The sequence below is a fragment of the Haliotis cracherodii genome, unplaced genomic scaffold (genome assembly GCF_022045235.1).
Source record: "Haliotis cracherodii isolate W230 unplaced genomic scaffold, xgHalCrac1.p SCAF_3, whole genome shotgun sequence".
NCBI classification, from domain to species: domain Eukaryota; kingdom Metazoa; phylum Mollusca; class Gastropoda; order Lepetellida; family Haliotidae; genus Haliotis; species Haliotis cracherodii.
In genome coordinates, this window is record NW_027266286.1 from 6385606 (window position 1) to 6401561 (window position 15956).

The 15956-nt window shown below is 40.9% G+C and overlaps 1 protein-coding gene across 1 annotated transcript; it reads left to right on the forward strand.

Moving 5' to 3' along the window:
- The first annotated feature begins 30 nt into the window (after positions 1-30).
- Positions 31-12485, forward strand: LOC139474939 (SKA complex subunit 3-like). The gene is made up of 9 exons (XM_071258132.1): positions 31-47; positions 1480-1670; positions 3166-3316; positions 4508-4649; positions 8108-8251; positions 9102-9241; positions 10001-10209; positions 11174-11428; positions 11929-12485. Exons 2-9 carry the CDS (start codon positions 1494-1496, stop codon positions 12253-12255), a joined length of 1545 nt encoding a protein of 514 aa, XP_071114233.1. The 5' UTR covers positions 31-47; positions 1480-1493; the 3' UTR covers positions 12256-12485.
- Positions 12486-15956: the final 3471 nt, after the last annotated feature.

The window sequence follows — 15956 nt, forward strand, 5'->3', positions numbered from 1 at the left end:
CGGAAGAGATTCCCGATGACGTCACATCCAGCGCCATTTTTGAACAGGTAAACAATGTCATATTCACTCCGCCAAGTGTTTACGATCGATTTGATTGTTTAAAACAACTTCAAAACAATCGTCTGGTGTGTTTTGTTACCATTGTTGTCTTACTATCTTTTTGAATTGCAAAACCTTCTGTGATCGATCGTTAATGGTGTAAATGACAAGGATACCAGTCAAAACGGCCCGGCGCACTATCTCATACTCCGAGTAGTACACAGCTGTTAGACACTGTTCTCGTCTTCAAAGTTGGCAGTGGCAGCAGGGATATGACTGTCACACTGTTCATGTTAAGTATCATGAGCACAAAATCATTGACTAACTGTCAAACGTTAATATTATTTCAAGACAACACAAATTATTACACAGCGACCTGCGCTAGCCTGCATATGACGAATGTAACTTCCAAACTTTAAGCCTAACCAATAACATAGCATTGCGATAGTCGGGGTCAACTGCAGTATTTGGATTCCCAGTAGTGCTAAGATCGCTCTGTAGGACTGGATACAGGTTATACGTCATCCATCGGCATGGTATCGATTAAGATGTTTACACCATGTGATCATCAGTATCATTTTGAAAAAACAAACAACCTGATGGGCTGATAATAAAAATAATGTGAAAACGGTACATATTGACATGTAATGACATGAATGAATATGATTGTGTACTGGTTACAGTATCAGTACAGGGAATGTTTTCAGGTAGTGTTGTTCCAATGAGTGTGTCCACAGTGGGAATCCATAGACGGATACAGAGGAGAGGGGGTGGGGGTGTTAGGGGTCCGGAATGATCCCAGCAACCTATGCTGGTTGTAAGAGATCACAGTGGATGGGATGGTAGGCTCGCAGACTGGGTTGATAGCATGTCATTGTATCCCGATGGTGTGGATTGTTGCTCATAATATCAATCACTGTATTGTCTGGCCCAGACTCGATTATATACAGGCCACCATGATACAGCTGGCATAAACAACAAACCTACCGTGAATGATCCTGAGATCCTGATTGATCAGTTCCCTCTGCACCTTTGTAATTATCCATTATCATGATAATCGATTGTAATGATAAATAATTTTTCATATCACGGTTTTGTTTAAAATGTTATGGTATTCCTTTGAATCCTCTTGTGATGATAAATGCTTTTTCATATCACGGATTTGTTAAAAATGTTAGGGTATTCCTTTGAATCCTTTTGTCTGTAAGTAACTACACACACCCATCAATATGAAACCAGTAAAGTACATATTTTCATTTGCCATTTGGGATAAGATTCTTAAAATTTCAAGCAATCTTTTGATATACATTTCCTGCAAAAGGCAAGCAAAAAGGACAAGTGACTGTAATCGATGATCAGAACAAACTGATTATGATCAATAAGTCACAACAATTTCCAAAAACTAAGTTTCAGCATTGTAATTAGTTTGCATCTTTTCAGTTTCAAGAGTAAGAATGGAGTCCACCAATGTGTTTGGTCAGCTCCGGAGCCTTGCTAGGCGTCTTGACCACGGTGTGGTGGACATACAGAAGAAAGTGACTGACCCAGGAAAACATTCAGACAGTGACAGCAGCTACGCACATGCATACAGACATCTACAGGAGGTGAAGAAGGAAGTCCAGGCCCTGAAGGTGAGTTCAAGAATCAATCCGTCCAAGTATTAAAGATCTTTTTTCCTTGAATTGGTAGAAATGTCTCTTTTTACAGTTTGCCATTATCCATTTTTGGGGCAACAGCTGAGAAATGAGTGCAAGGTTCACATAGACAAGGAAAGACAGTCTGGCCTTTTCAAGGCCTTAAGATTTGATAAAAACCTTGAAATGGCCTAAAAGGACAAGGAAAGTGAAAAAAATGATTGCGATATTTTTGCAGATACCAATTGTCCTTTATATATTAAGTAAATTCCAGAGGGAAAAAAATCCTAACATTAGTAGAAAGTATTTAAAATGTCCAAGTAAAAGTGTTGAAATCACATGCTCTGTAATCGGCTTCCAAAACAAACCTAGATGGGGACGTGGCTTAAGGCTACCAGCACAGCTGTGCTTGACAAAGTGAGTGAGTGAGTATGGTTTTACGCTGCTTTTAGCAATTTTCCAGCAATATCACGGCAGGGGACACCAGAAATGGGCTTCACACATTGTACCCACGTTGAGAATCGAACCCGGGTCTTCGGCGTGACGAGCGAATGCTTTAACCACTAGGCTACCCTACCGCCCCTGCTTGACAAAGGTTTTCACAGGCTGATGTGTTATTCTTAGCAGCTATACACATACTCTTTGTGCAATTTCTGTTAATCGTACAAATATAACAACATTGTATACTTTTTTTAATGTGTGACATAATTACAAACCCGTTTTAACCCAAATAAAGCAGTTTGGAAAATTTTCGTTTGGAGGACGATTTCTGCCTGTAGTTTTTACTGTCTGTTTTATGCTATTTAATTTTGGTCCAGCATTTGTGATTATGTATATCCTAATGTATCTAAATCTGCAAAGTTGCTATGTTGACTTCACTTCCCCTATGACATAGTTACTCTGCTGAATATTAAAATCAGCATCGCATGAGGACATCCTGCAGATTAATCTTAAATTTGAGACCCGTGAAGATCCGGGGTAGAATAGATCTTTAGCAACCCATGCTTGCCGTAAAAGGCGACTATGCTTGTCGTAAGAGGCGACTAACGGGATCAGGTGGTCAGGCTTGCTGACTTGGTTGATGCATGTCATCAATCCCAATTGCGTGGATCGATGCTCATGATATGAATCACTGGATTGTCTGATCCAGACTCGATTATTTCCAGACAGCCGTCATATAGCTGGAATATTGCTGAGTGCGGCGTTAAACAACCAACCAACCAACCAACCTTAATTTGACTGATAAATAACATTGAAACACTGCTTTGTGTACTTGAATTTTTTATTAATGTAACATATGTATTGACGATGAAATCACGTTAGAATGTCCTACTACATCTTTTTAGGACACAATTGGATTTTTCTTTTAGCTTTGAAAAGTGTGATCATTGCCTTGAAAATGCTTTTAAAAGGCCATAAATCAGGTGGATGTTAGTTTTTTATCCACCACAGAGTGGTGTCCCGGCTTTAATAAGCCTGATGTGTGTACCAGGACGAGGCGCGGGAGAAGATGGCGAGTCAGCAAATCAGTACATACAGGCTGCAGCAGGTGCTAGACCTCCTCCCCCGACTCATTGCATCACAGAGACGAACTCTCACCGGAACAGAGGACTACTTGGAACAGTACGGCTATGTGAAGCAAGGTGACTTCTTCTCTCCAGCTCTGTCAGACACATGACCCGTAAAGATCCGGGGTAAAATAGGTCTTCAGCAACCCATGCTTGCCGTAACAGGCATCTATGCTTGTTGTAAGAGTTAACTTACGGGATCGGGTGGTCAGGCTCGCTGACTTGGTTGAAGCATGTCATTGTGTCCCAATTGCGTAGATTGATGCTCATGATGTATCCCCTACTTTTTGTGCATAGTATATATTAACATGAATTGGTATATGTTTAATTTTGTGAGTGAAATTTTGTTGACGTTTGCTGCAGACTTCGGATGAATATTGGCCTCTGTGGAGGTCTAGATAATCCCCTGTGGACTTATTAACTACCTCGCAAAATTCATACTTCACTAATGTCTATGGTGACAGTGTTGCATCAAAGTATATTTCATCGTATTTAACTTTTAAGAATATTTTAACTACCTCTGCATGCTGTCATACAAAAAGAGGTTAAGAGATAGTACTTGTTGTTACCCTGTCTGATCATCGTCATTAGGGTTCAAAACAAGGACTGGCTGACTTGGAGTCAGTATGCTGTGTCTGTTGGGTATCTGTGTTAAACTGCAACATGGGGTCTCAGTGGACTAGTACTATAAAACCAACAGTAGTCCGGACTAGTACAAGCAACCACACACATAGAATCCCACACAATAAACAACAGTTCACCCTCACCTCACCTCACCTCACCTCACCTCACCTCCCCAGCTGCGTCATACCAAAATATGTTAAAAGATGGTACTTGTTGTTACCCTGTCTGGCGCTCGGCATTAAGGGGCTAAAACAAGGACTGGTCGGCTCGGAGTCAGTATACTGTGTCTGAGTGGGGTATTCATGTTAAACTGCGGCATGGTATCTCAGTGAGCTAGCAATATAAATCGGCATCAGTCCGGACTAGTACAGGCAGCCACACAAACACACACGTACATGCACGTCGCTATATAAGTGCAATAATCTTGGACGCGACGTTAAACCCCATTTCACCTCACCTCACCTCACAACATAATAACAGACACATAAGCTCCAGTTGAACACATCGTCTCTTCAACTTATTCTTCTGGCTCGTGATATTCTATGATTAGTAAAAGAGTTGTAAGTGATATTATATGTTCTGCAGACACATATCATGCCCTGTAATGATTGCAATGATGAAAGTACTAGTGAACATTTTCAGCCAAGAAGACGACAGCACCAGAAGCAGTTGTGAAACCGGAAGTGACAAACCTTGTTCCTGACACCAGTCATGGAGAAGGCGAAGATAACAATGAGGAAGAACCTGACACCGTGAACGATGAGGCTATTGTGCATGAGACTTCGTATCCTTTTTGCTACACACTGATTTAAAATCAGGTAATGGTAGGGTTCACATTATCTTAAATTGAAAGCAAGCTTATTATCATGGTTATGACATGCTGCAAATTATTGTTAATTTCCCCAAATCAAAAAGTGAAAAAAAACCTACCATCTCACCCTGGGCTGAAATAGGAAACAGTCACTATAGTCACATGACCAGAAAAGGGCGAAATTTCTCAAAGCCATGTCAGTGCTAAGGTGATCGTAACTCATTCTGTAACATTCTGTCTCTTCTGCTTACAGTAGTGCGTAAAGTTTTCATAACTCCCATGCTGTAATATAGGCTTACAGTAGTTTTAGCAGGTAATCATAACTCCCATGCTGTAACATTGGCTTTCAATAGTCTTAGCGCTGAGGTAATTGTAACTCCCATGCTGTAACATAGGCTTTCAATAGTCTTAGTGCTGAGGTGATTGTAACTCCCATGCTGTAACATAGGCTTTCAATAGTCTTAGTGCTGAGGTAATTGTAACTCCCATGCTGTAACATAGGCTTTCAAAAGTCTTAGTGCTGAGGTGATTGTAACTCCCATGCTGTAACATAGGCTTTCAATAGTCTTAGTGCTGAGGTGATTGTAACTCCCATGCTGTAACATTGGCTTTCAATAGTCTTAGCGCTGAGGTGATTGTAACTCCCATGCTGTAACATAGGCTTTCAATAGTCTTAGCGCTGAGGTGATTGTAACTCCCATGCTGTAACATAGGCTTTCAATAGTCTTAGCGCTGAGGTGATTGTAACTCCCATGCTGTAACATAGGCTTTCAATAGTCTTAGCGCTGAGGTGATTGTAACTCCCATGCTGTAACATAGGCTTTCAATAGTCTTAGCGCTGAGGTGATTGTAACTCCCATGCTGTAACATAGGCTTTCAATAGTCTTCGCGCTGAGGTGATTGTAACTCCCATGCTGTAACATAGGCTTTCAATAGTCTTAGCGCTGAGGTGATTGTAACTCCCATGCTGTAACATAGGCTTTCAATAGTCTTCGCGCTGAGGTGATTGTAACTTCCATGCTGTAACATAGGCTTTCAATAGTCTTAGTGCTGAGGTAATTGTAACTCTCATGCTGTAACATAGGCTTTCAAAAGTCTTAGTGCTGAGGTGATTGTAACTCCCATGCTGTAACATAGGCTTTCAATAGTCTTAGTGCTGAGGTGATTGTAACTCCCATGCTGTAACATTGGCTTTCAATAGTCTTAGCGCTGAGGTGATTGTAACTCCCATGCTGTAACATAGGCTTTCAATAGTCTTAGCGCTGAGGTGATTGTAACTCCCATGCTGTAACATAGGCTTTCAATAGTCTTAGCGCTGAGGTGATTGTAACTCCCATGCTGTAACATAGGCTTTCAATAGTCTTCGCGCTGAGGTGATTGTAACTCCCATGCTGTAACATAGGCTTTCAATAGTCTTAGCGCTGAGGTGATTGTAACTCCCATGCTGTAACATAGGCTTTCAATAGTCTTCGCGCTGAGGTGATTGTAACTCCCATGCTGTAACATAGGCTTTCAATAGTCTTAGCGCTGAGGTGATTGTAACTCCCATGCTGTAACATAGGCTTTCAATAGTCTTCGCGCTGAGGTGATTGTAACTTCCATGCTGTAACATAGGCTTTCAATAGTCTTAGCGCTGAGGTGATTGTAACTTCCATGCTGTAACATAGGCTTTCAATAGTCTTAGCACTGAGGTGATTGTAACTCCCATGCTGTAACATTGGCTTTCAATAGTCTTAGCGCTGAGGTGATTGTAACTCCCATGCTGTAATATAGGCTTTCAATAGTCTTAGCGCTGAGGTGATCGTAATTCCCATGCTGTAACATAGGCTTTCAATAGTCATAGCGCTAAGGTGATTGTAACTCCCATGCTGTAATATAGCCTTACAGTCGTCTTAGTGCTAAGGTGATTGTAACTCCCATGCTGTAACTTAGGCATACAATAGTACAATAAGATCTCTTTGTGGAACAGGTCTGTAGCACTTCACATTCATCTGTGACTTGTCTGATTGCATGTAGTTGTGCCTTGATTACATGGTTTGTCCTGTGTTCTCCTGGTCCAGTGAATTACAGGTCACTGTGACATAGCTGGAATATTACCAACTGTGGCATCAAACAACACTCACTCACTCACTCATGACCCTGCTTCTAGTTGCCCTTGACGACCAGCTTGTCATTCTCAAGTAATAGACCAATAGAGTTGTCTCCCTTGCATACACTCATGACAGGGTGCTCCAAATTGTCTGAATCAGCGTTAATCATATCAAGTGCAGGGCTCGATTTAGCTATGTCAAATCTAATATATATGTTTACAAATTCAAATTTAGTAACCCTTACCCGTGCACACAACATCCATCTTTCAACTTACTCACTATCTCTATGCTTTATTTTCCCTTACCACATCGGGCGTTCGGGTAGCCTAGTGGTTAAAGCGTTCGCTCGTCACGCCGAAGACCCAGGTTCGATTCCCGGTACAATGTGTGAAGCCCATTTCTGGTGTATTGCTAAAAGCGGCGTAAAACCAAACTCACTCTCTCACTCCCTTACCACATCACTAATTGCTGTTATGTGTAGTTCACGAGACATGACACAGTCATCCGATAGTTCATTTATTTAGACTAGTTTACAGAGCTCCAGATAAGCTGCGTATCTGCGTAAAATACGCATCAGAAATGCAGAAATACGCAGTGAAATAAAATTCAAGCGTATCAAATACGCAACGAACATTCCAGATACGCTTCAAAAATAAAACTTGTGCGTATCATCAAAATATTGTGAAGTAACCCTGCGTATTCGATTAGCAAATCAGGAACTTATTTTGAAATTATATATGGACATTCCGTCAACCTTGCCAAACTCCACGATGACAGTTACATCATGATCATTTGCCATCACACTTTCTTGTGGAAGTATCGCGGTATTTTTTAGTCCTATAAAGCTCTCGAACCCACACGACACCAGTTTGCAGGGACTAGATGAATAGTGTTTTTAAATATTTAACTTATATACCCACATGTGTAAAAACTAGTGGGTAACAGAAATTTGAATACCCAGATAGAATTACTGATACCCAATGATTTTAAAATGCATGGGTAAAATACCCACAACTCCAAAAGCTTATCTGGAGCTCTGAGTTTATACATATCTGCTTCAATTGGGATAGTTTTATCGGACCAGGGTCCAACTAGCTTTTCATGTCAAAATGCACAGGGGTGCAAGTTAAATCTAATTCCTTAATTCGAGCCCTGAAGTAGTTTGTCACTGGAGTTTGAAGTCAAAACAGAATCATAGTGTTTGTAGTGCTACTTATCTTAAGTCAGTTGTACTTAATGAAGTACAACGTCATAGCCAATCTTACTTATGGAAATGCAATCTTATAATCAGAATATAGTCAAGACAGCCTCATACTTGTTGTAGTTGCTCTCCTTAACCAGACCCCGTACGCCTCCTATGCGGGCGAAGCCGAGTGAATGTAAGACACCACGCCTCGAGGACTTTGGACTGAGTGACCTCACACTCAATATTCTTCAGAAGGGGCGGAGCTACGCCCCGACACAGCAGCATGTCCCACAGACTAGGTGAGCCACTCCTCATTCCTTTAAGGGACATGGCTGGCCTTTTGATTTTTGACTGCAGTTCTCTGTCCAGAGTCATGTCCCTTACCAACAACAGGATCCGAAGGTCGAATATTTCACTCAGGTTATGATCCGTGGCCTGTCTACATCAGTGGGAGATTCTCCAAAGTTTTATTTGCTTAAACTTGCTTACTTGGGACTTTTATCCTGCATGTAGCTGACTGGTTGTGATAAGACTGAAATGTGTTCAAAAGAGGTGTCAAGCTGTGCAAGATTTACAGCTCAATTTTTAGACTTTTAGTTATTTGTGACATGCAGTTTTATTACTGGAATATTTTTAAAAGAGATGTTCATCCACACTTACTCTCTGCAATGCCTGCAGCTGAACCTCATATATGCCAGGCAGGTTACCGTATACGACGTAATAAGCGCCCAGGGCGCTCTCAAAATTTGAAATAGGGGGCTCTTATTAAAATATTATTTTGGTGAAATAAAAAGTTGAAAGATTGTAAATTTCTTGGTTTATACTGACAGCCTGAAATGTTTATATACGACAGATATATTTTTTCCGGATTTTAATTGCCCATAATTAAGGGTGCATATAACACACGACTGCGTATTATAGACGAATAAATAAGTCTTGTGTACACTGATCAATCGGGAGGGGTGCTAATTGGGATTGTTCACTAGCCAATCAATATATTAGCAAATATCGCCGTGGGCGCTTATTAGAGCGGGGCGCTTATTACGTCAAATATGGTATATCTTGTATATCACATAGCAGAGGTGTTAAGCCACGGAAGGTTTACAGTTCAAATTTTGGAGTTATTGTGATTATCTCTTCATGTTTCAGTTCACTTTATGCATCCAATCAGGGTCTTTCTGAAGACTCTCCAACACCAGCTCTCTTCAAACATAATGGCTTATTTGTGACTCCGAGCCTCATGGGCGGCCGGTATATACCTCAACAGACACCAGACTGTAATAGAACAGGTAGGATGGGTGTTCTTCATTGCGCAGTCGGTTCCTTCTTTCTTAAACTGGCATGTTTATAGTGTACATACCGCATGAAGGTATACAAACATAAATATTCCGACAACCCAGCCAATGTTATCAGTTGCAGGACTATAAATTGTGTTACCTTGTTCAATATACAAAGGTGGGCAGGGGTGTCCCAGTCGTCTTTTGCGCTGTGATTCGATGTGCGGAGTTGCGTCCCTTGGGCACGCCAGAAACCTATGATTGTGGGTTCGAATCCCGGTTTGCCCTGATTATGTTTCTAGGTTTGTCAGCACCATACCCGTGCTTGTGGGTTTCACCGAAGTGGTAAACGTCTAAGACCTACATCACTTCGGGCTTTCCTCCGACATTAAGCTGACACGCCGCGATATAACTGGAATACTGTTAAAAGCGGCGTTAAACCCAACTCACTCACTCATCCTCATTATACAAAGCAGTGGTATGCAATGAATTAATTATTCGATTTTCATCTAAAACATTTGGATGTAGAAGTTTAAAGGATGTGAAAGCGGAGAGTTTAAGAGACTGGAAAAAAACTAGGCAGTTGGCAGTCTCTTCCCTCCTCAGAATACCCTGCTGAATACCCTACTGAATACCCTACCCCCAAATAGCAGGTATATTGTGGATATAAAGAAACTATTTCATTTTTGACTGGAACTGTGATTTGGGACCAGTAGGAGAAACACCCCAAAAATACCAATGGCCTTACACACATACTGTATATTGTTGCAGGGTATGGCTTTCCCCAACCCATGTTCACAGAGGATAGCCCCACCCCCTTCATGACCCCCGCAGACAAGGGGGGATGGAGGCGGCCGGAGGTGCGACTGAACTCTGAGTACCAGGGAAGTCCCGTCCCCCCTGTGCTCAACACCCCGGGGGCCAAACAGATCCACAAGCAGCTGTACAGAGAGGGCGTCAAGAAGCCTGCTGCCACAGAGGTAGTCATCTTCCAATAGCCAGTGTTTATATTTCCATTCTATTTTGCTAAATACCTTTGACACATGTCACTGATGTCACTGCTTCATCGGTCCGATCTCTAACCTAGATCACAATTTCTTGCTCCTATGATTGAAATTTGATTTTTGACAGCTATTTTTAGCATCATGCCATTCGAATTGGGTTCAAAACAAAGCTACGGTGGCGATTTAATCAATTAGAATGGGGATGTAATACATTGGATTATCGAGGGGGAGGTACAGGATGGGTTTTGGTTTGTCTGTTTTTCCCATTCATAAATATAAGCCCTGGGTTTAAAACTAAATGTTAAAAAAACCCACAAGACAAGATTTTAAAGTTTAATCAGTGGAGTTTCAGCCTACGCTTGTTGTTAAAGGTGACTAAAGGGATCAGGTGGTCAGGCTTGCTGACTTAGTTGATGCATGTCATCGTATCCCAATTGAAATGATCGATGCTCATGATGTTAATCACTAGATTGTCTGGTCCAGACTCGATTATTTACAGCCTGAAGTCATGTAGCTGGAATATTGCCGAGTGTGGTGTTAAATAAACATAAGCGTTGATCCACGCAATTGGGATCGATGATATGCATCAACCATGTAAGCGTGCCTGACCACCTGATCCTGTTAGTCGCCTCTTACGACAAGCATAGTCACCTTTAATGGCAACCATGGGTTGCTTTTTCTACCCAAGATCTTCACAGCCTTCAGTTCAGTTGAGGTGCATGGGATCAAAATCATCTCTCCAGTGTTAGCCTACAAAAGTCACAAGTTTTTTTTGTTTAAATATGCCACTTGTTTGGACTGTGCCATTATGATTTTTACTATGCCATTGGCGATTTAATTCAAGGAATTTTGAACCCTAAAAGACTTCAGTGCTATTATCCTTGATGTCCTGTATCAAGCTGTTGGCAGGAGAGTATTTCATGCTTTATTTGTCCTTCAGGACAAAGACAGCCCGATTCCTCCTCTTCTGATGACGCCAGGGATGAAGCAGATCAGTAAAACCATTACCGCCCCCAAGGTCACCGCCCTCAACAGCAAGCCAGACAATGACAGCCCCATGGTGCCAGTGTTGATGACCCCTGGGGTCAAGCAGATCCAGAAGACCGGCGGGGTCAAGAAGGCCATGCCTGTCCCAGTGCCGGCCTCCTCCTGGGACAAGGAGCCAGAGATGCCGGAGTTCACGCTCAGCCTTCAGGTACAACCAGGGTCTGAACTCACACTTAGTCTTCAGGTACAACCAGGGTCTGAACTTACACTAAATCTTCAGGTACATAGGTCTGAACTCACACTTAGTCTTCAGGTACAACCATGGTCTGAACTCACACTTAGTCTTCAGGTACAACCAGGGTCTGAGCTCACACTTAGTCTTCAGGTACAACCAGGGTCTGAACTCACACTTAGTCTTCAGGTACACAGGTCTGAACTCACACTTAGTCTTCAGGTACACAGGTCTGAACTCACACTTAGTCTTCAGGTACAACCAGGGTCTGAACTCACACTTAGTCTTCAGGTACAACCAGGGTCTGAACTCACACTTAGTCTTCAGGTACAACCAGGGTCTGAACTCACACTTAGTCTTCAGGTACATATAAGTTCAACATGGTTTTCTGATGAGGTATTTAAGAAAAAGATTACACAAAAATAACAATCAATCTGATCAATGGCAATTTCTGAAGATGTTTTCTTTCACAACAGGACATAACCCAGCTGACACAGTCATTCCGTCTCAACAACTCTACAGTATCCAAACCCCCAGAAGCCCCAGCACTTCTGGCCAAGCACATGAAGGACCGAGACACACCTCCACTGCCAGAACTACTTTCCACCCGACTGGCCAACCTCGGCACCCTGCCAGGGACATCAGCCCTCTCCTCTGCTCCCCACACCAAGGCCGAGGATGACACCATGTCTGCAAGAATTCTAAAAGCAACACAGTGTGACACCCCTCCGCCTCCAACTCTGTTTGGCAAATATAACTTCACATCCAAATATGAACATCGAGAAAATGTTCCTCCCCAGTAAATCAGACATTTTTATTAGATGTTGACAATGGCGGTCAGGGCCAGGTTCTACTAAGTGACTGCTGTGCTATAACTTTCATAACTCTAGCAGGATTTATCTAGATTTGTCAACCAAGTGCCGATAGCAAGGTAAAATTGGGATATTTTTTCAAGTGTTAATATCTTTAATTCAGAGGTATTGAATTCAATTCAGTAATCAGGGTGAACTGGAAATTGATGTATTTTTTTCTTTATTGGTCATACCTCTTTCCGTTTAAAAATGATTTATATCTTTTAAACCTGAAATTAGCAATATTTTATTATTACCGGACCTGTCAAGATCCAGGGTAGAATAGGTCTTCAGCAACCCCATGCTTATCGTAAGAGGTGAATATCAGGATTGGATGGTCAGGCTCGCTGACTTGGATCGATGATCATAATGTCAATCACTAGATTGTCTGGTCCAGACTCGATTATTTACAGACCGCCGTCATATAGCTGGGATATTGCTGAGTGCGGTGTTAAACAACAAACAAACAAAATATAACCGACAATTTCCCTAGACATGGGTCAGAATATCAACTGTAAACATGCCTTGATTATTCTCTGCCAATATTATGAATGGCTGGTATAGCACTATGATGGCTGAGTGGAAGTAGGAATGACTGTCATTAATGAACTTACTCTGTAAATAAATCCTAAACTGAACAAAACAAAGTGTATTTTGATATTGCTGTGATTCTACCTTATCATCCAAAATTTGGTCCCATAGAAGATATGGCTTGGGTGAGATCAAGCGATATCTACATTGTAGATATCGCTGTAATGAAATTGCATCACAATGCTTTGCAGACCTTTGTGATGTCATTGGTTACAATGATGTCACAATCAAATGACATCTCTAATGGCTCTGCTACTGAAGCTGTTAGCAGTACTTTTTACACTTAAGACTCTGATTATTACCGTCTACAAACTGAAAAAGTTGGCAGATTGATGTTGGATGATAAATAAAATCTCACCCTTGTGTCTTTTGATATAAAATATATCAACACTCGTTGATATAAGTGGAACTCGTGTTGATATATTTGATATGAAAAGTCACTCGGGTGATATTCTCTATATAAATGAATAGGATGTTCAAATCTGATCGTTAAATCAGAGGTTTCAAATCACAATAACCATAGCGGATGATTTGATAGTTGCATCACTGTCCGCTTACAATGCCAAATGATTTTTTCATTTGCTTCAACACAAGTTTGCTTTATCTTTGTTGTATAACATCGCACTCAGCATATTTCTTATGATTATACATGAAGACTCTAATTCTACATCTTATATAATTGCCACACAGTAATCAATGAGTCAAATATAAACTTTTCATTTCCTCTTTATTACAATATACAAGTCCAATGATGTCAACTCAGTTGCCAGTGCTGCATAGATTTATTTATTACAATACTCAATGTTGAAAGCAGAGATTGTATTTATTACAATACTCAATGTTGAAAGCAGAGATTGTATTTATTACAATACTCAATGTTGAAAGCAGAGATTGTATTTATTACAATACTCAATGTTGAAAGCAGAGATTGTATTTATTACAATACTCAATGTTGAAAGCAGAGATTGTATTTATTACAATACTCAATGTTGAAAGCAGAGATTGTATTTATTACAATATTCAATGTTGAAAGCAGAGATTGTATTTATTACAATACTCAATGTTGAAAGCAGAGATTGTATTTATTACAATACTCAATGTTGAAAGCAGAGATTGTATTTATTACAATATTCAATGTTGAAAGCAGAGATTGTATTTATTACAATACTCAATGTTGAGAGCAGAGATTGTATTTATTACAATATTCAATGTTGAAAGCAGAGATTGTATTTATTACAATATTCAATGTTGAGATTGTAAAACAACACCAATGATTTACAAAGAGCAGCACTGTATAAATGTTTACATATGAGTATTGCACATTCCCAGAGAAACTTCAGTGATGAACTTGTGTGAACAATGAAGAAGGGTGAGTTTGATGTTAATGCTGCTTGACCAGTATTTCAGCAACATGACTGCCTGCCAGCGAAATGGTCAAGGAAAGCCAACAGAGACACAGGTCACCAAGGTTACCACTTCGCTGATTAAGGATCAAAATCATAATGTTGGATGAGCTATTATCAGCTGTTCCTGGCATGACTAAGGGACACAACTCTGCATATTGCAGTGCCTTTGACCACTAATCTACCTATGTCCCTCCCCACAATACTAATGGTTAACTGTATAGGTGATGCCCCTGGGATATTTTTGGGCTGAAGCAGAATATTGTTTCAGTCAGCACTTGAAAACATAGTTGTTTTCACTGGATGTGGAACCAAACAATTGTTTTGTGACCTAGAAAAAAATATTTTTCATAACTACCAGCATGTCCAGTGAACAAGTTCTCTTGAGTCAAATCTGAATACAAAACTACTTTTTCCCAGCATTTTCGGGAACAGATTATTTCATAATAAAACTCAACCCCCAATCCTGAATTGAAGATGGTGGGCCTCTTATCTCACTCAGACTACCCCAAGTAACAAGTATAATACATAACTCCCTATCCTTTGAATTGCTATCACAAAAACCAAGGCTATTGAGAAATAGGGCATGGTGGTAGCACAGTGGATTTAGCATCCATTTGGACTGGGTTTGATTCCCCAAGGTTACAGGTGTGGAGACATTCTGGTGTCTCCGTACCTGATGTCACTGGAATATTGCTGACAGCAGCAGAACTCCCTAATCACACAACAGAGATAGATAACCAGACACACATAAACTGCATGCACATATACTACAGGTCCATGCCTACATGTCAAACTGTAGCACACTGTAGCCAAGCTGGAAGAAGCTCATATGTACATATCACAGACTGTGCTTTGATGAGAGGTTGCCCTGGTTAGATATGTACAGTAGGTTCATAACAATTTAACTCCGTTGTATATAAACATAAGTAAGACCATTTGCTGGTGTGTATCTTCAGCTCTAACAGTCAATTCAGGCAATACACACCTGGTAGGATGATTCTACTCCAGGTTTTTCAATGGCCATCCTTTTTTGTTTCAAGGATAAAGGCATTGATGAAAACAAATATTCGGGGAAAAAACCACCTAAATAAGTTTTTAACAAACATATCATTCGTTTATATACTGTTAATCAAACCAGTATTTAAAAAATATGTTTTATTTTTACTTAAGCGGAGAGGAGCGGTCGGGTAGCCTAGTGGTGAAAGCGTTTGCTTGTCAGAAGACCCGGGTTCGATTCCCGACATGGGTACAATGTGTGAAGCCCATTTCTGGTGTCCCCCGCCGTGATATTGCTGGAATATTGCTAAAAGCGGCGTAAAAAAACATACTCACTCATTACTCACTCACTCACTCACTACTCACTTAAGCCAAGATTATTGTGGGTACATCATGTTCCTCCCCAGAACAAATTAGAGTGGTCTGAGTTACAGAGAGGGCAACCTGATGTATCACGTCCTCAACCTACATCATTCACAGCTGACCTCGCCCCGTTCCACAAAGCCATCTTAGGGTGTTTGGAATTCCCATACTTTAACATAGGCTTACAATAGTCGTAACGCGAAGATCGCTTTGTACAACGGGGCCTGGAATTCCCATACTCTAACATAGGCTTACAATAGTTGTAACGCTAAGATGGCTTTGTACAACGGGGCCTGG